Below are 21,327 nucleotides of genomic sequence, written 5' to 3'. Positions count from 1 at the left end.
TATTCCATGTGTGTCTTCCATGTGTGTCTTCCATGTGTGTCTTCCATGTGTGTATTCCATGTGTGTCTTCCATGTGTGTCTTCCATGTGTGTATTCCATGTGTGTCTTCCATGTGTGTCTTCCATGTGTGTATTCCATGTGTGTCTTCCATGTGTGTATTCCATGTGTGTATTCCATGTGTGTCTTCCATGTGTGTATTCCATGTGTGTCTTCCATGTGTGTATTCCATGTGTGTATTCCATGTGTGTATTCCATGTGTGTCTTCCATGTGTGTATTCCATGTGTGTATTCCATGTGTGTATTCCATGTGTGTCTTCCATGTGTGTATTCCATGTGTGTCTTCCATGTGTGTATTCCATGTGTGTCTTCCATGTGTGTATTCCATGTGTGTCTTCCATGTGTGTCTTCCATGTGTGTATTCCATGTGTGTCTTCCATGTGTGTCTTCCATGTGTGTCTTCCATGTGTGTATTCCATGTGTGTCTTCCATGTGTGTATTCCATGTGTGTATTCCATGTGTGCCTACATGAGCTGTCTGTTGGACTGTTTGTTGTGCTGCAGTCTAACTGCTGTTCTACTCTAGTGACACCTGGAATGAAACAACTGTAAAACGGCTGAAAACATCAATCTTTAAAATGTGATTTTGCCCAAAAGCTGAAGTGTTTATTTCTTTGTTTTTTATGAACACTACCATAAAAAAATATAGTTCCTCTTTCAGAGTCTTTCAGCCCTTCATCACATTATCTTTGAACATGGATTCAAAGATCCAAAGACACTTCATTTGTGGATAATATCAGTCAGTACCAATGAGTGGCTGATGGATTCCTGCATGCCCAGCTGGTGCAGTTGTACAGACACATCATACTGCACATGGCAGCAAAGGGAAAAAAGAATACTGTAAACAGATGGCAGTGCATTGTGACTGTTGGAGGAAACACTTACTTAGTTAACCCTCCGGTATCCAGGTGCACCTTTTATGCACACTTTGCACTTTATGTTAAAAAACTTCCTATTATTTTCACAATTTAAATAAGGTTACAATTCAAAAGTTGTTCATTTTTGCATGATCTTTAAAATTCTGTCCACCGACTAAAATGTGCACATTGTAAACAAAAGAAAATGACCAGACTAGCATCTGTCTGCCAAGTGTGCAGAAAACGCACTATTTCTAACATTTGATCTGTATGATTAGGACTGAGCTGGATTTACAAAAATAAAATCAAATTACAGCAGAAAAATAAATCATTCTATAATATTTAACAGTTTGATTTATAGGTGTGCATTTTACGCACACTTGGTGACAGATGCTAGTATTTTTGAACATTTGACCTAGCGCCAAAAATAATGATGCAAATTAACCGATGTTGGAGTTAATCATTGACATATGCCAGGAGGAAAAAATCAGATAATATGTGATCCACTTTATATGGAGTATATTGAAAAAAATATTTTTTTTTATGTTTTTTGCATTAAAAAAAAATGGTTTGTTTCCATTACAAACACGGCATTTAAAGGGTTAAAAATGTGACAGTTATTGAGTATTTGGTATTTTTATTTATGGCTGAAGTTGATGAAATAGAAAAAAGTGTAAAAGAATTAAAAACAAACTGTATGAACATTTTTTGGACATTAATCCACAAGTGTGTGAAAAAGGCACACTGTGTGTTTAGTAAGGGCCTTGGTGGATATCAGAGGGTTAACTTAACCCTTTCATGCACAGTGGTCACTCCAGTGGTCACTCCAGTGGTCAGTTCTTCTCCAGCTGTTCTCTTGTATATTCATGGTTTAGTTGTTTTAGTTCCATATCAGTAAACCCAGTGGACACTCATGCATCATCTGCACTGACATTCAGACCAGGACTGGAACTGTGCTGCTCAGATAAACCTGATCTGCACTGACATATTTGAGTGGAAATCAACTGCTAATTAATAATAATAATAATAATAATAATAATAATAATAATAATAATAATAACACTTTTATTTCTATAGCACCTTTAGAAACTGAGTTTCCAAAGGTCTTTGACAGACAATGCAGAAGGACACAACAGCAGAATAAAAGATAGAAGTAAAGACTAAAACAGAAAACAACACAATAAAAGAGATGTGTACAGTAAACACGAAAAGATGGCACTCAATAAACTGAGTGAAATGGAATAGAGAGGGCAGAGGTAACATAACATGATGCTGTCAAATCAATGTAAAAATAAAGGAGTGAGATAAAACAACATGTATGAGAATATAAATTAATAACCAAACGGTAAAATTAAATATTCAACATTAAAAAGGGACCACATCACATAAAGTCTTATTATAAGACTAATTATAATTTTCTCAAACTTATTTTTTTTTTTGCATATTATCTCCATGAAATGAGTAAAAACTAGTATTAGAGTATGATAAAATGTGAGAAAACATCAGATTAACAGCATCACAGAAGTTTTCATTTCAGTTTTCACACAGTCTGTCACTTTATGATGATGGGTTTTAAATGTATATTTCTTAGCTTCAAAAATGTAACACATGCTGTCCAGCTGAGGTGACGTCTTTGTAACTCCATAAAAAATAGGTTCATAGAAAAAATCCAATTGCGTTGTTTTTTTCATGCCTAAATTGGAATCAAAACACTCCGAAAAAAAGATCTTGACTGAAGTTCTCATAATTCATGCATGAAAGAGTCAATATGAACTTAGTAATAGAGTCAGCACAGGACAAAACCAGACCGACTCCAGCACTGAACAGGCTCACACAGCTGGAACATGAACTGTAAATAAAGCCCACAGTTTTCTTACCTGCAGGATCTTGCACCTCTCCGAGTGGCAGTCGATGTCCTCACATGGATGAAACATGCCCAGAGTCACACAGTTCAGCAGGATCACCAACATGGACGCTCGCTCGAACCATGTGGAGACAGCAGTTAAGGAAGACCACGAGTGCACATGACCACAGCAGCTGACAACATCTGACAACATCTGACAACAGCTGGAGGACACACCATCCTGGGACGCCTCCACTCACCACATTATCTACTATATACATTATCTATTATATACATTATCTACTATATACATTATCTATTATATACATTATCTACTATATACATTATCTATTATATACATTATCTATTATATACATTATCTATTATATACATTATCTACTATATACATTATCTATTATACACATTATCTACTATATACATTATCTATTATATACATTAGCTACTATATACATTATCTACTATATACATTATCTATTATACACATTATCTATTATATACATTATCTATTATATACATTATCTATTATATACATTATCTACTATATACATTATCTATTATACACATTATCTATTATATACATTATCTATTATATACATTATCTACTATATACATTATCTATTATACACATTATCTATTATATACATTATCTACTATATACATTATCTATTATATACATTATCTACTATATACATTATCTATTATACACATTATCTATTATGTACATTATCTGTTATACACATTATCATTACCCAGTGACCTCATAATCTACTATACACCTTATCCTCATTACCCAGTGACCTCATTATCCATTATACTCATTATTTTTTAAATACAACTTGGTTCAATTATTTCAGTGTGTGTATCAGTACTTTCTGAACATTTTGAGCACACTTTCAACAATACCACAATAACAATGATAACCGTGATAATTTTGGTCACAGTAACCGTGATATGAAATTTGCATATCGTTACATCCCTTCATCACACTATACTCTGCGCTGCGTCACCGCCCCTTTGATTCCGGAACGCAGGTCCGCTGTGTAAAAGTCCAGCCTGTCTCACCTCTGTTCCTCCTTTGGCTTAGCTGTATAAATCAGTCAGTGGTGGCAAAAACATGGGATCACCAGCTCACCTTTTTTCTGGGATCTCTGTGTAAAAGTGGCTATTCATACACTGTAAAAAAAAAAAAAAAAAAAAAAAAAAAAAAGGTATTATTCCGGCAGCAGTGGTGCTGAAAAAATACTGTTAAATAATGGAAAATAACCATTTCATATAAATACAGTAATTTTCCATAATTAAAATACAGTTTTTTGCCCTAACTTTACATGAGATTTTGCATATATTTTAGACTTTTTAATGTTAAATAAAGAATATTTACATGTATTAAAACAATCCAATTATCTATAAATATGGATGAACATTGTTATAAAACCAATAATAGGGCTTAAAATTGCAGAAAAGTTCTGTTATTAGTTGGTGTTTATCACATAATTTTATGTTAAAAACTTGTATATCAATTAATATTTGATGTAAAAAATAAAAGATGTACCATACAGAAAAACATTTGATTTATCTTTCAAAACCTGTCAGTTAACTGTAAATAAACTAGTCGTCTGGATTTAAATTCCAACAATTTACTGTTAATTTAAAGTCATATAAAGTATTAACATTATGTTTATAGGTTATTTCCCATTCAGTCAATTATGATACATTTGCAAATGTATTTTAACTGTATTTTTCTGTGAAAAAAGAAAAAAAAAAAATCTATTAAAAATGGAAATTTTCTGGTTATTCACAGTTACAGTTTTTTCCTGTTATTTTCCATTTGACATGTAAAATCACAGTCTGTTTTTGTCATTTCATTGATATTTTCCTGTATCTGAAAAATACAGAAAAAATCTGTAAAATGAACAGTGAAAATTCTGTTAAATTACAGATTTTTTTTTTTTTTTTTTTTTTTTCTTTACATTGCACTGACAGCATCTGACGACAGGAATACACATTATCCTGGGACTCCTCCAGTCACCTCATTATCCATTATCCACATTATCCACATCATCCACATTAACCATTATTCATATTTTCCATTGTACACATTATCCATTGTACACATGATCCACATTAACCATTATCTTCATTTTCCACATTATCCATTATCCACATTATCCACATGAACCATTATCCACATTATCCATTATCCACATTATCCACATGAACCATTATCCACATTATCCATTATCCACATTAACCATTATCCACATTTTCCACATTATTCATTATCCTCATTTTCCACATTATCCATTATCCACATTATCCACATTAACCATTATCCAAATTAACCATTATCCACATTATCCACATTAACCATTATCCAAATTAACCATTATCCACATTAACCATTATCCACATTATCCATTATCCACATGAACCATTATCCACATTATCCACATGAACCATTATCCACATTATCCACATTAACCATTATCCACATTATCCATTATCCACATTATCCACATGAACCAGTATCCACATTATCCATTATCCACATTAACCATTATCCACATTTTCCACATTATTCATTATCCTCATTTTCCACATTATCCATTATCCACATTATCCACATTAACCATTATCCAAATTAACCATTATCCACATTATCCACATTAACCATTATCCATATTATCCATTATCCACATTAACCATTATCCACATTATCCACATGATCCATTATCCACATGATCCATTATCCACATGATCCATTATCCACATTATCCATTATCCACATTATCCACATTATCCATTATCCACATTAACCATATTATCCATTATCCACATTTTCCACATTATCCATTTTCCACATTATCCATTATCCACATTATCCATTATCCATTATCCACATTAACCATATTATCCATTATCCACATTTTCCACATTATCCATTTTCCACATTATCCATTATCCACATTAACCATTATCCACATTATCCACATTATCCATTATCCACATTAACCATATTATCCATTATCCACATTTTCCACATTATCCATTTTCCACATTATCCATTATCCACATTATCCATTATCCACATTATCCACATTATCCATTATCCACATTAACCATATTATCCATTTTCCACATTATCCATTATCCACATTAACCATTATCCTCATTATCCCATTGAAGTGTCTGAAACCCTGAAAACTGGAAAAGTGATGCACGTTCATCTCTTGGACTATCCTTGACTTTTCAGAGGAGAATGATTCCCACAGGGTTGAACACACGTGACCAGCCGAGGAGGATGAAGAGTTAGTGCATGTGAAGACATCCTGATGCACGGCGTCTGAATTTTATTGACCGTGAGGTGGAAGTGGGCGTTCCTAATGTGGTTAATGTGGTTGGGCTAAATGCCAGCTGGGCTGTGAGACGGCACTCACACAGGGATGAGACTAAATACGGACGAGGCTGAGGCTGCTTCAGTGACACTGGACACTCACATGTACATGATCCATCAATAAAGGCCTAGTACCCCAGTACAGGGGTTCCAAAAGTGAGGTGTGTGTACCCCCAGGGGTACTTGAAAGAAGCCCAGGGGTACGTGAAATAAAAAAAATAAAAAATACAAGTCATCATGTATCAAATACAAAATGAGTAATGAGAATTAATGCTGAACTAGAAGCACTCGGAGAGTGCAGACCTCCGCCAAGGCTGATCAGTGCCCCACCCCCACCCCCGATCACCACCAAAATTTAATCATTTCTTCCTTATCCCATTTCCAACAAACCCTGAAAATTTCATCCAAATCTGTCCATAACTTTTTGAGTTATGTTGCACACTAACGGACAAACAAACAAACCCTGGCAAAAACATAACCTCCTTGGCGGAGGTAAATATAAAACACAATAAAGACATTCATATCAAAGTTTTATTGTCAGTCATCTTGTTTAAGAACATTTCTATTTTATATTATTCAAAATGAGTTTATTTGAGTAATTAAGTGATTATTTATTGTTGATAAAAGGTTCATTTATTAATTAATGACCAATGTACACATTTTCTTATCAGTGAAAGGGGGCACTTTTCAGTTTATATTTTGCACCCAAATTTAATTTTTTTAAATGTGTTTTTTTTTTTTTTTAATAACATATTGCAGTTAAATATATGTTGTTTGTTTCCAAAGTTTTGAAACTATGAACAGACACCTTTGGCACAGGAACACATTTTTCCACATTTTTTTCAATCCAGTCGCTGAAGTGAGAATCGGGGGTACTTGGCAAAAAAGTACATTTCAGGAAGTACTCTGCTGTAAACGTTGGAGAACTGCTGCTGTAGTACTAATGTTCTAGTACTAGTCAGTGTTCTGCTGCATTAATGTGTGCCGTTTCTTCTTCTTCTCAGAGTTAAAGGACAGATGGTTCACTTTTCATCCAACGTCGACAGCATTCACAATCAAACCACTCCCACTTATATTATAATGTACATGTGTAAATGATAAACTGAGACAGAATATTATTAAAAATACACTGATTTTTCAGTTTGCTCATGTTAGTCACATTGTTTTGAAGGATAGTTTGTAGATGTCAACCTTTTCATGATGTAAATTAACTTTTGTTTGCTCTTAAACATAGAGAAAAGTTTGGCGTTGACATTATTCACATATTATTCTGTTATTCTTTTCCTGGTTGGGTCCACTGCAGATCAGATTCAGCTGAATGTGGAACTGAACTAACATGAGTGGGACAGCCCTGGTCTATGCATTCATGAGCCTCTTTTCCACAGCACCTCTGTCCTGGGAATGTTTGGCCTTTATTCTGGAACAACCTCTGTGTAAAGGAAATGGTGGGATCATTTCATCCCATCTATGTCACAGCTGTGATAGCGGTGGAATCATGATTCTGGAGCGCTTCGTAAAAGGAACGCCTCTGGTTCCAAAGCCAAGGCGTGGTGTTTGGATGATGTATTACGTGGGTGACCCCCCCTGCCTGTGTCCCTCACTGAAAGTATCGTCACACTGTACAGGACGCTCAGAGGTTTGATTGGACTTTGAATGAGGCTGAAAATCTGAAATGCTAAAATAAACGTCACTCTGATCGTCCTCTGTTGTTTTGAAAGCCAACATCGCTGTTTCCGATGTGCAAGTTATACTTCACACTACAGGGTTCTCGCTAGCGTCATTGAATGTCGAGGCCATAGGTAACTGGGATAGGCTCCGCCTCCACAACCCTCTCAAGGATGAAGCGGTTCAGAAGATGGACAGATGTTTGAGGAATAAGCATGGAAAGGTGCCAGTCACATTATCATGAAGAACTCAGTGGAATATTGGAGGTTTTCTTCATTCTATCGTACATGTCATTGAGTTTGACGTCTTTTTAAAAGACCATCAAAGATATATATATATATATATATATATATATATATATATATATATATATATATATATATATATATATATATATATATATATATGCTTTGGTCCAGAGTTATCACCCTGAATCCAGTTCAGTTAACAATGTAAGACACAAAAAACAGTTTGTCATCCAAGAGTGTGTGTAGGTGTGTGTGTGCGTGTGTGTGTGTAGGTGTGTGTGTGTGTGTGTGTGTGCGTGCGTGTGTGTGAGCTGAAGTGAAAGTTCTGCTTTTCATGTGTGTTTAAGTGTGTGTGAGTGTGCACACATGCCATGACAAACGACCTGTCCATCTTTTATCGCATTAACTGCCACTTGCTCATTCATCGTTCTGACCCATAATGCACCTGGGTCAGCACGGCCCCAGAGCTCCAACAGAAAAGGCAAAGGCAGAATGAAGAACAGCACTAGAAGGGGATGGTTTTCACCTGGGCTTCAAAGCAGGACACCAGGCCCAATCAATCAATCAATCAATCAAATGTAACTTCTACAGTGCCAAATCATAACAGAAGTTCTCTCGTGACACTTTACAGATAGAGCTGGTCCAAACCAGACTCTAAGTCAATTTACAGAAACCCAACAGAATCCTCCAGGAGCAAACACTAGTGACTGTCAGCTAGGGATGGAACCATTACCAGTACAACGATAAACGGCAGTAAAATCACAGACGGTTAGTATTAGCGTTTAAATTCTAATTCTCATGATAACTGTGTTTGATTAACGCACTTTTAGGGGAAAAAACCCTCTGTACAGATCTGCTTTTATGTCAAATATTTGAGTATAGTTTGAATTTATTACAATTTTAATTTTCTATACCTAATATTTGAACCAATATTCACTTTTAAAGTCTGTGAAAAGGTTCATTAAACATCTGTGTGTTATTTATGCAATAAATTATATACATTTTTCAAATTGGATTTTATATATTTTGTGTTCTCTGTCCTTTTGTGTTTTTAAAGTAGGTTAAAGTGAAAAAATAACAGACAGATGAGATGGAAAAACAGATCCAAACATGGGTATAGTAAACATTTGTTTCTATAGTATATAAAGGCCAAATCAAAAGGACTGAAAAACAGACAGAATAGACTCAGACCACTAAGGGTTAATACTGGGATGTTTCTGCCAAGAGAAAATGCACTGTGCCAATTATTATTATTTTTATTTATGTTTTTAATACAACTTGGTTAAATTATTTCAGTGTGTATTAGTACTTTCTGAACGTTTTCAGCACAATTTCAACAGTACTGCGATAATAATGATAACTGTGATAATTTTGGTCACAGTAACCGTGATGTGACATTTTCATCTGGTTCCATCCCTACTGTCAGCTAAAGCCACAGAAACAGAATGGAAGAAACACATTTGAACATCTTCATCTTCACTTTGATTATGGATAGAAGTGCGGTGGTAGATCCAGTCTGGTGTTAAACAGGAGTGTTGGATAATGGATGTGGGGCTGTGACCAGAGGAACACCAGCACCGTCACTGGGGTAATCATGGCTGGATGTAGAAGAGGCACAAGATTATGTCCCACACTAGAGGATGAACAAAGACCGTGTGGATTCCAAAGGGACGCAATTAAAAAAGATCAGTGGATCTGAAGAACAAGACCATTAAACAGGAAACAAACACTCACACACACTGAGGCCCAGTTCCAGAGTGTGTGTTTAAAAAGTGGAAGGCGGTGCACACTCCCGTTGACATCCAGCAGAGCTCCAGACTAACATGTGAAGGTGAGGGATACTTAAAAATAATGAGCTCCACTAACTGTCGCACACCATCTACAGCTAAATGTCACCAACGTTTAGGAGTCCTGTGGCATCCACACCTATGACCTACACAACCGAAGACTCACAACCAATAACACATAACAAATACCACAACAAATGAGAACAGAAAGACACCTGGGATGCTACTCGTCAGTTTGGCTTGTTTTTGTGAAAAAAGAAAGAATTTTTGATTTCCTCCAAACTCCAGCACAGACAAATTTAGCTCCAACAAAAACAGAATTATATATATATATATATATATATATATATATATGTTCCAACCAAGGTTCTTATCGTTAACGAAAACTAACGAAATGACGAAAACTACAATTGTAAAAACATTTTCATTAACTGAAATAAATAAAAACTATTATTAAAAGAAAAAAAAACTGTAACTACATGAAACTATTGTGTGTTTACAAAAGTAACTAAAACATATACAAATTATGGATAAAATTCCCTTCGTTTTCATCTTTGTCAATGTCGGATTGATATGAAATTGATTTATTTCCCTCGAGCAATTTTCTGTGCTGTCACCGTATGATATTTAAGGCTCCGTCACTTGTGTTCACTTGTGGTTTCCAGTCGTCTTCTGGTCCCCACTCTACCTGGAAACATGGAGACTAAAGCAGCAGAGTCCTGTCTGGGATTGATTTGAATAGGAGCACAGAGAAGAAGAGAAAAGAGACCACTGAACTACAACTGAACTGCAACTGAACTACAACTGAACTACAACTAAACTACAACTGAACTACAACTAAACTACAACTAAACTACAACTGAACTGCAACTGAACTACAACTGAACTACAACTAAACTACAACTGAACTACAACTAAACTACAACTAAACTACAACTGAACTGCAACTGAACTACAACTGAACTACAACTAAACTACAACTGAACTACAACTGAACTACAACTGAACTACAACTGAACTACAACTAAACTACAACTGAACTACAACTGAACTACAACTGAACTACAACTGAACTACAACTAAACTGCAACTGAACTGCAACTGACACTACAACTGAACTACAACTAAACTACACAACTGAACTACACTAACTACACTAAACTACAACTGAACTGCAACTGAACTACAACTGAACTACAACTAAACTACAACTGAACTACAACGAACTACAACTGAACTACAAACTGACTACAGCTGAACTACAACTGAACTACAACTGAACTACAACTGAACTACAACTGAACTACAACTGAACTACAACTAAACTACAACGAACTGCAACTGAACTACAACTGAACTACAACTAAACTACAACTGAACTGCAACTGAACTACAACTAAACTACAACTGAACTACAACTGAACTACAACTAAACTACAACTAAACTACAACTGAACTACAACTAAACTACAACTGAACTGCAACTGAACTACAACTAAACTACAACTAAACTACAACTGAACTACAACTGAACTACAACTAAACTACAATTAAGCATTTAGAAAATAATGAAAACTAATAAAAACTATCAAACCTGCTCTAAAAACAAATTAAAACAAACTGAATTAGAGAAAAAAAAAGTCCAAACTAAATAAAACTAAACTATAAAGAAAAATCCAAAACTCTTAGAACCTTGGTTCCAACTGGAATCATATGTGCTGCTTTCTCCCTGAATAGTGGAACAACACTTGTGTTTGCACCAAAAATGGATTCAGTGGAATCTGTTTTAAGGTTCCACGGATTTCCTCTGCTGTTGTGCAAATGTATGAGCAGAACTTTCATCATTAAAGAAAGTTACTGGTCAGCACCACAACTCTCACAGGGCAAAAACTAAAGGACATCAGTGTTTCCCATTAATTACAATCTCATAATGAACTAAACTTATCTTTATGCTCCTGTCATAACATAAAAGACATAAAATACTGTTTTGCTCTTGAAAAGAATTCCAGCATAGTCTGACAGCCAATAGGAGCAGATCTCAGTGAAAACAAAGAGCATCAGTTTGGTTTAAACCTCTGCAGAGTCCACAAGGTCCAGAACATCACTAAGATGTACTTTCCTGATCCCCCAAGGGGGAAATTCAAACAGACAGCAGCACAAGACAACACACATCAAATACAATAGAAAAAGAAAAAAAAAATAGTTAAAGTGATTAAAAATTATTATTATTATTATTATTATTATTATTATTATTATTATTACTACTACTATTATTATTATTATTATTATTATTATTGATAATAATACTTGACTTCGTTCTGACCAGGAAGTGTGTATTATGTGTGTATTATCACATAAATGTCACTTTATTGCACTAGTACGTGATTGCAGCACAAGACACTGACAATAGGGATGTAACGATTACTGGTATAATGATAAACGATGGTAAAATCACAGACTGTTAGTATTAGCGTTTAAATTCTAATTCTCATGATAACTGTGTTTGATTACCGCACTTTTAGGGGAAAAAACCCGATGTACAGATCTGCTTTTATGTCAAATATTTGAGAATAGTTTGAATTTATTACAATTTTAATTTTCAATTCCTAATATTTGGAACCAATATTCACTTTTAAAGTCTGTGAAAAGGTTTGTTAAACATCTATGTGTTAATTATGCAATAAATTATATACATTTTTCAAATTGGATTTTATATATTTTTTGTGTTTTCTGTCCTTTTGTGTTTTTATAGTCGCTTAAAGTGAAAAAATAACAGACAGATGATCTAGATGAAGTTGTGCTGAAAAAACAGATCCAAACATGGGTATAGTAAACATTTGTTTCTATAGTATATAAAGGCCAAATCAAAAGGACTGAAAAACAGACAGAATAGACTCAGACCACTAAGGGTTAATATGTGAATGTTTCTGACACAGAAGGGACAGTGGGACTGTTATTTTATTTGTTTTTTTATTGTTTTTTTTTTAAAATACAACTTGGTTAAATTCTTTCAGTGTGTGTATCAGTACTTTTTGAACATTTTGAGCTCAATTCAACAATACCACGATAATAATGAGAACTGTGATAAGTTTGCTCACAATAGCTGTGATTTTCATATGATTCCATCACTAATTGACAACAACATCCACAAATCTATACATGTAATAAATCAGCAAAAAATGAAAAAAAGCCTTGGAAAGTACAGAGGACATGGTGTCCTCTGGCTACAGCTGATCATTCATGTGTGTTTTAAAAGGTGTGTGAGTGTCAACGCTCTGCCCTGGAACATGAATACAAACAAAAAAAAAAGGCGAGAAAAAGCAAGAGATGTTTTCTGGGGTTACTCCAGACCACTGTCCATTTATGGAATGTATGAAATGCACTATTTATTGGTGGTCTTAAAACAGAATAAATTGAATATATTAACATGAGGAAGTCATGGGAGCAGAGCCTGAGCAGACGGATGGAGACAAAGCAAAACATGAAATATGAATAAAGTGACAAACGCAATCAATAAGCCTTCCTCTGCCCTCACTCCCTTCCTCTGTCTGTACAGCTGCTGGGCTATAATTATACAATAAGAGAGAGTCTACTGTCCACACACACACACACACACACACACACACACACACACACACACACACACACACACACACACCTTCATGGTGTCAGCATATAAACAAGTGGTGACGCCCTGAGGGATGGATTCAATTAGAGGAAAGATACACAAGGATATGCTCTGTCAAGACTGGGAACGCAAGAAGCTTCTGTACAAACACACACTGGAAAAAAAAACAAAAACAGTAATATTCCAGCAGCAGGGGTGCTGAAAAAATACTGTTAAATAACAGTATTATGTTAAATAACCATCTCATAAAAATATGGTAATTTTCCATAATTCAAATACAGTTTTTTGCCCTAACTTTACATGAGATTTTACTTTTTTTTTTTTTTTTTTTGACTTCTTAATGTTTAATAAAGAATATTTACATGTATTAAAACAATCCAATTCCCTATAAATATATATATAAATAATTTTCAGTGAGACTCAGTTGTCCAATCCACTGATAAAAACTGTATTTGGACAGTTTATCAGTGCTTATACATGTTATACATTCATAAAAATACATTTATTCAACATTTTTGTTGTGAAACCTCCTGTAATTACACAAGATATTTGTCAATGAACAAACAAGTCTGGTTCAACTGACAGAACTAATACTTCTGTTACCGTTAACTGTCAATAATTTTATCTGGTTTTATTATTTTTTTTACAGTATTAAACTTTAAATTAACAGTTTAATCTCATAAATAGAAATTAAATATTTGTGAAATTACGATACATTTGCAAATGTATTTTAACTGTATTTTTCTGTGAGAAAAGAAAAAAAATTTTTTTAAAAAACTTGAAATTTTACAGTTATTCACAGTTCCAGTTTTTTCCTGTTCTTTTCCATTTGACATGTAAAATCACAGTCTGTTTTTGTCATTTCACTGATATTTTCATGTATCTGAAAAATACGGGAAAAATCTGTCAAATAAACAATGAAAATTCAGTTAAATTACAGGTTGTTTTAATGCATGTAAATATTCTTTATTAAACATTAAAAAGTCAAAAAAAATATGCAAAATCTCATGTAAAGTTAGGGCAAAAAACTGTATTTGAATTATGGAAAATGACTGTATTTTTATCAGATGTCTATTTTCCGTTATTTAACAGTATTTTTTGGCACCCCTGCTGCCTTTTGTTTTTTTTACAGTGCATGTTTAAAGTGTCTTTCTTGTTGTTTAATGAAGGTTAAACTCTGTGAAAGCCTTGTGTCCTCGTCTTCCTCCCTGCATCGCACTGATGATGTCCACTAATGATCTGACACAAACCAGCAGACACATGCATGGATGTGCACACTCTGTGAAGGCAGAAGCCAGAAATAAGGTCAGAAGATCCAAAACAGCAAAGTCTGGTTTGAAAACAGATGAAGTTTGGGCTGTTGTGGATGAGTGGGCTCAGACTCTTCTTTCTTTCATGAGTAGGGAAATGAATCCTCCGCAGGACGAGCTGAGGTCTGAGGCCCATCGATCCAAGGCACACATATTATTCATGGTGTTTACTCTAACTCAGCCTGGCCGTGCTTCTGGTTCCACACATCCTGCTCCATGTAGCCTGGACTCTCCTCACACTCCTTCTAAAATCTAGATCTGACTGAACGACTGAACGTGCAGACTCTACACCAACACCTGCTGCAGCTGTGCACTCAGCCTCTGGAAAATCAGCTGATCACTTGGTATGTCCTACACGCTCATATCCACAACTCATCCACAGAAATGTGGTTGTTGATCTGATCTGATGTATGTCTACAATCTAACAGAGAATCGAAGCTTCAGTGTCAGGCACAAGTGGTGAAATTCCTCCACCTCTGTTCACTTTCCAGACACTGTAACTTCATTCATTTTTTATTCATCATATGGTTGTCTTCATATCATAACTACCAAACTCACACACACATGGATCAGGTGGCGTCTGCAGTGATGCGGACGCTAAATCAGTCCATCATGGTGAAACAGAGCGAAGCCGAAAGACCAAGATCTCCATTTTTACTCAGTCTACGTTCGGACCTTCACCTAAGGTCATGAGCTCTGGGTAATGACCCAAAGAATGAGGCCACGAGTACGAGCAGCCGAGAGGAGTTTCCTCCACAGGGTGGCCGGGCTCAGCCTTAGAGATACACTGGAAAAAAAAAAAAAAAGAATGTAAAAAAAACCAGTATTATTCCAGCAGCTGGGGCGCCAAAAAAAAAAAACTGTTAAATAACAGAAAATAACCATCTGATAAAAATACAGTAATTTTCCATAATTCAAATGCAGTTTTTTGCCCTAACTTCACATGAGATTTTGCTGCTTTTTTTTTTTTTTTTTTTTTAACTTTTTAATGTTTAATAAAGAATATTTACATGTATTAAAACAATCCAATTCCCTATAAATATATATATAAATAATTTTCAGTGAGACTCAGTTGTCCAATCCACTGATAAAAACTGTATTTGGACAGTTTATCAGTGCTTATACATGTTATACATTCACAAAAATACATTTATTCAACAGTTTTATTGTTAAACCTCCTGTAATTACACAAGATATTTGTCAATGAACAAACAAGTCTGGTTCAACTGACAGAACTAATACTTCTGTTACCGTTAACTGTCAGTCATTTTATCTCATTTTATTATTATTTTTACAGTATTAAACTTTAAATTAACAGTTTAATCTCATAAATAAAAAAGAAATATTTGTGAAATTATGATACATTTGCAAATGTATTTTAACTGTATTTTTCTGTGAAAAAAGAAAAAAAATATTTAAAAAAAAAAAGGAAATTTTCTGGTTGTTCACAGTTCCAGTTTTTTCCTGTTCTTTTCCATTTGACATGTAAAATCACAGTCTGTTTTTGTCATTTCATTGATATTTTCCTGTGTCTGAAAAATACAGGAAAAATCTGTCAAATAAACAGTGAAAATTCTGTTAAAGTACAGATTTTTTTTTTTACAGTGTAGGCTGAGCAGCTTGGACATCCAGGACTCAGAGTCGAGCTCCTCCCCGTCCAGAGGAGCCAGCTGAGGTGGTTCAGGCATCTAGTGAGGATGCCTCCTGGCCCGCCTCCCTGGGGAGGGGTTAGGGGCGTGTCCGTCCCAGAGCAGACCTTAGGCCCCACCCAGGACACGCTGGAGGGATTATAACTCTCAGGTGACATGGGAATGCTTTGGGATTCCCCCCAGAGGAGCTGGTGGAAGTGTCTGGGGAGAGGACTACTGAACCCACGACCCAGAGCTGGAGAAGCCCATGAAGACAGTACGGTACGGTAGACACAAATGGACAAACGGATGTGACACACTGAACTCAGGTGTTTCTTTTCTAACAGGAGTCTGGGATACAAAACAGTAATGACTAATGTCAGAATATAGTTTTATATTATAACTAGGGATGGAACCATAGGAACATTTCATATCATGGTTATTCTGACCAAAATTATCACAGTTATCATTATTATCGCAGTATTGTTGAAATTGAGCTCAAAATGTTGAGAAAGTACTTATACACACACTGAAAGAATTGAACCAAGTTGTATTTAAAAAAAAAAAAAATATATATATATATATATATATATATATATATATATATATATATATATATATATATATAATAACAGTCCCACTGTCCCTTCTGTGTCAGAACCATTCCAATATTAACCCTTAGTGGTCTGAGTCTATTCTGTCTGTTTTTCAGTCCTTTTGATTTGGCCTTTATATACTATAGAAACAAATGTTTACTATACCCATGTTTGGGATCTGTTTTTTCAGCACAACTTCATCTGTCTCATCTGTCTATTATTTTTTCACTTTAACCTACTATAAAAACACAAAAGGACAAAAAAACACACAAAAATATATAAAATACAATTTGAAAAATTTGCATAATTTATTGCATAAATAACACACAGATGTTTAACGAACCTTTTCACAGACTTTAAAAGTGAATATCGGTTCCAAATATTAGGTATAGAAAATGAAAATTGTAATAAATGAACCCTTTCATGCTTAGTGGTCACTCCAGTGGACAGCTGTTCAGAGGTGTTCTCTTATGGATTTAATAGTTTTAGTTCCACATCAGCCAGCACAGTGGACACTTATGACACTGACATTCACACCAGTACTGTAACTGTGCTGTTCTACACAAACCTGATCTGCACAAACATGTTTGAAAGTAAAAAATTGGTAATTTTTATTAGATTGTAAAGTTGTTTTTTTTTTTTTTTTTGCATATTATCTCCATGCTGGTATGTTAAAAATGTGAGAAAACATCAGATTAGCAGCATGAAACATGTTTTTCTATCTGTAAATGCTTGAAGTAAACAAACAAATGAAATGAATGAAATGAGTTCCAGGGGCGTGGCCAGGGGGTGACGGGGGAGGGGACAAGGGGGATAAGCTCTGTCCCTCCCCATGTGTAATGCCCTGTCCAGCCTGCCGGAGCTGAACACATGCTGTTGGACAGTCATGGTCCCTGGGAGTGACCCCCCTACGGCTGACAATCAACCCCCCCCCCCGAATATTTTTCTGCACCCCCAAACAAACAAAATGGCCACCCACCCATCACATTCTGGTCACATCTCTGTTGAGTTCCCTGAACAAAAACACGTTCATCCTCCTTGAATGTTCATGTCTTCAGTGCAGTTTTTGCAGTTTCAGGTTCATGCTGTGGGCTGCAGCGGAACCTCTGGGGGGCCAGTTTATGCCCACGGGCCATGAGTTTGACGCCCCTGTCACACAGCTGTAATGAGGAGCTGTGCTCCAGACTGGTGCAGAAGGTGAAATACGGCACTGTCACAGTGAAATAACATGGTTTCAACAACACAGCCCCAAGTGGACTGAGGAAAGTTTCAATAACACACAGTCTAAAAGAACTGCTCCTTAATGAATACCACTATACTACTGGACAAACAAAAAATAGCTTTAGATTAATCCATGCAATAATTTCATCTATGTTACGTGATATAAATCTATAAAGAAACGCTTCATTTGATGAACGTTCATGAGTTCTCCTTTGAACTGCGGCTGCGTACTGCTTACACTGTACAGTATGGAAGCAGGCATGGGCTGTTGATGCAACCTGCTGAAAGTGGGCTTTGTGTCCCAGTATGGTCATGAAAGGAACGGAGATGAAAGAGAGGAGAGGAGGAGGAGGAGGAGGAGGAGGGAGAAGAGGAGGAGGAGGAGGAAGAGGAAGAAGAGGAGGAAGAAGAGGAGGAGGAAGAAGAGGAGGAGGAAGAAGAGGAGGAGGAAGAGGAAGAGGAAGAAGAGGAGGAGGAGGAGGAGGAGGAAGAAGAGGAAGAGGAGGAGGAGGAGGAGGAGGAGGAGGAAGAAGAGGAGGAGGAAGAGGAGGAGGAAGAGGAAGAAGAGGAAGAGGAGGAAGAGGAGGAGGAGGAAGAGCAGGAGGAGGAGGAGGAGGAAGAGGAGGAGGAAGAGGAAGAAGAGGAAGAGGAGGAAGAGGAGGAGGAAGAGGAGGAGGAAGAGCAGGAGGAGGAAGAGCAGGAGGAGGAAGAGGAGGAGGAGGAGGAAGAGGAGGAGGAAGAGGAAGAGGAGGAGGAGGAGGAGGAGGAGGAGGCGGCTGTGCACAGGCTGGTCTGTGTGAGTCCATCCACTCTGCCCTCTAGTGGAAAGACGACGACTGTGGAAATGGAAATATTTTCAGAACTGAATGTGATTTTTTGCACTAAAACACAAACATGTGCAGTTGTCATTCTTTACAGACATAATGTCATATTATTATTCCCATCCAACCCAGTAGTAAATCTGCAGTGGTTCTTCTGTGTGGGTTCTTCTGCTGTTCTTATTGGACTGTAGATCAGATTGGTCTGGATGTGGAACCCACACTAACATGAGTTCCACAGCCTGGACTGTGGAATGTAGACACTGTGGAAATTCATCCCAGGGGTGGGACTGGAACCTTTGGGGGGGGGGGGGGGACATTTGGGCCCTGGGCGGCCTGTTTGCCGGCCCTGCTGTAAAGTGTGAGCTGTGACAGAAGTGCTGAGGCTGGAGTGGTCCTTTCACTCGTCTGCTCTTCTGTGCTGTTGCTGTTTTACAAACCTGTCCTTCTACTCCCACTCCTGACTTCAGCCTCTTCTTCTGTTTTCCTCTCTTTTCTTGGCTTCCTCAGGCGTGCGCTGCCGTCTCTTCAGAGGCCAAACTTTACAAAGCCAAAGGTATATAAATAAATAAGTAGCACCAACTATTTGTGAAGATGTGCAAAACAGGAAGGCAGGGAGTTGTGTGTGAAAGTGTGGTTTGTGTGTGAAGTGGAGGCGCCGTGTGCCGCTGCCTCACCTTTAGCTCCGCTCCATCATCCTCCTTCCTCTAAAGCCCTCAAAGCTTTCCCCCTATGATCACTTTCCTTTCACTTCCCGTCTCTACCTCAGCTTTTTTCTGGCAAAAGATTGACAAAAATGCAACTTTTTTCAGGGGAAGAATGTTGAACGCACCAGAATAAAAAAAAAAAAAAAAAAAAAAAAAAAAAAGACAGAGAAAAGAAAGTTGAAGGATGTTCATGAAGTATTGAGGGCGAATGCAGCCCTTTGTTCAAACCTGATCCTTCACTGTCACTGAGGGAAGTGTGTTCATGTGCACTGTGTGTGTGTGTGTGTGTGTGTGCACTGTGTGTGTGTGTGCACTGTGTGTGTGTGTGTGTGTGTGTGTCTTCACTTTTCTGTCAGTGTTCATTTTAGGGCAAACACAGAAAACTCTGCTCTACAAGTAAAATGCTTCCAGAATTAAAGTGCTTAAACTTTACCAAATCTGAGTCACTAATACAGAAAAATTAAGTCAAAAGTACAACACTAAAAAAAAAAAAAAAATCTGTAATTTAACAGACTTTTCACTGTTTATGTGACAGATTTTCCCTGTTTTTTTTTAAGATCCAGGAAAATCTCATTGAAATGACAAAACCAGACTGTGGTTTTACATGTCAAATGGAAAAGAACAGGAAAAAACTGGAACTGTGAATAAGCAGAAATTTTCCATTTTTTCAAAGAAATGTTTTATTTTAATTCAAGATTTTTCAGACCAGTAAAATACTATCATAATAACCTATACATAATGAACAACTGTAAGTTTCTCTCATTGTTTTAGTGTAAAAAAAAAAAGAAAAAAAAAAGAAAAAGGAAATTGCACAAAAATGTTGACATTTACAGACTAGCCTTTTATATTTAAAAAAATGTGAATAGCCTGAAATCTCTTAAGAGAAGTATGTGCAATTTTAATAATATTCTCCCTGTTATTAAATGTTTTGTGTATTTGTTTAATTCATTTAATTCAAGATTTTTTTTTTATTATTTCAAGATTTTTTTGCTTAATTCAAGATTTTTCAGACCAGTAAAATACTATCATAATAACCTATAAATAATGAACAACTGTAAATTCCTCTCATTGTTTTAGTGTAAAAAAAAAAAAAAAAAAAAAAAAAAAAGGAAATTGCACAAAAATGTTGACATTTACAGACTAGCCTTTTATATTTAAAAAAATGTGAATAGCCTGAAATCTCTTAAGAGAGGTCTGTGGAATTTTCACCCTATTCTCCCTGTTGTTTGATGTTTGGTGTATTTGTAGATCCACTGTGATCTGTCCGTTGTGACTCACATGCATAAATGATAAACTAAGGCGTAATATTGGTAACATTGCACTTATTTTACTACAGAATTTTCAGGTTGTTCATATTAGTTATGTTTGAGTACAATTTGTAGATGTAAACATTTTCATTACAGAATTTACTTTTTTCACTCCAAAGTTCTTCTCCTATTACTTCTATTCTTTTCCTGGTCCGGCCCACTTTAGATCAGATTGGGCTGGATGTGGAACTGAACTAACCTGAGTTCGACAGACCTGACTTCAGGTCTTAAACTATGTGGTCCA

General features: G+C 36.0%; 1 protein-coding gene across 1 annotated transcript in view; it reads right to left on the bottom strand.

Annotated features, from left to right (window-relative positions):
* The window catches only part of LOC115439492 (voltage-dependent T-type calcium channel subunit alpha-1G-like), a 225,200-nt gene that overhangs the window by 34,744 nt on the left and 169,129 nt on the right, over positions 1-21,327 (bottom strand). Inside the window, exon 2 of the mRNA XM_030163305.1 lies at positions 2,791-2,902. Coding sequence (XP_030019165.1) covers positions 2,791-2,902 — 112 coding nt within the window. The remainder of the gene's footprint in view (positions 1-2,790; positions 2,903-21,327) is intronic.

This window comes from Sphaeramia orbicularis, chromosome 19, assembly GCF_902148855.1.
Source record: "Sphaeramia orbicularis chromosome 19, fSphaOr1.1, whole genome shotgun sequence".
In the NCBI taxonomy this organism is placed as follows: Eukaryota; Metazoa; Chordata; class Actinopteri; order Kurtiformes; family Apogonidae; genus Sphaeramia; species Sphaeramia orbicularis.
Note: the sequence above shows the minus strand (reverse complement) of the source record. Positions and strands in the feature narration are given on the sequence as shown.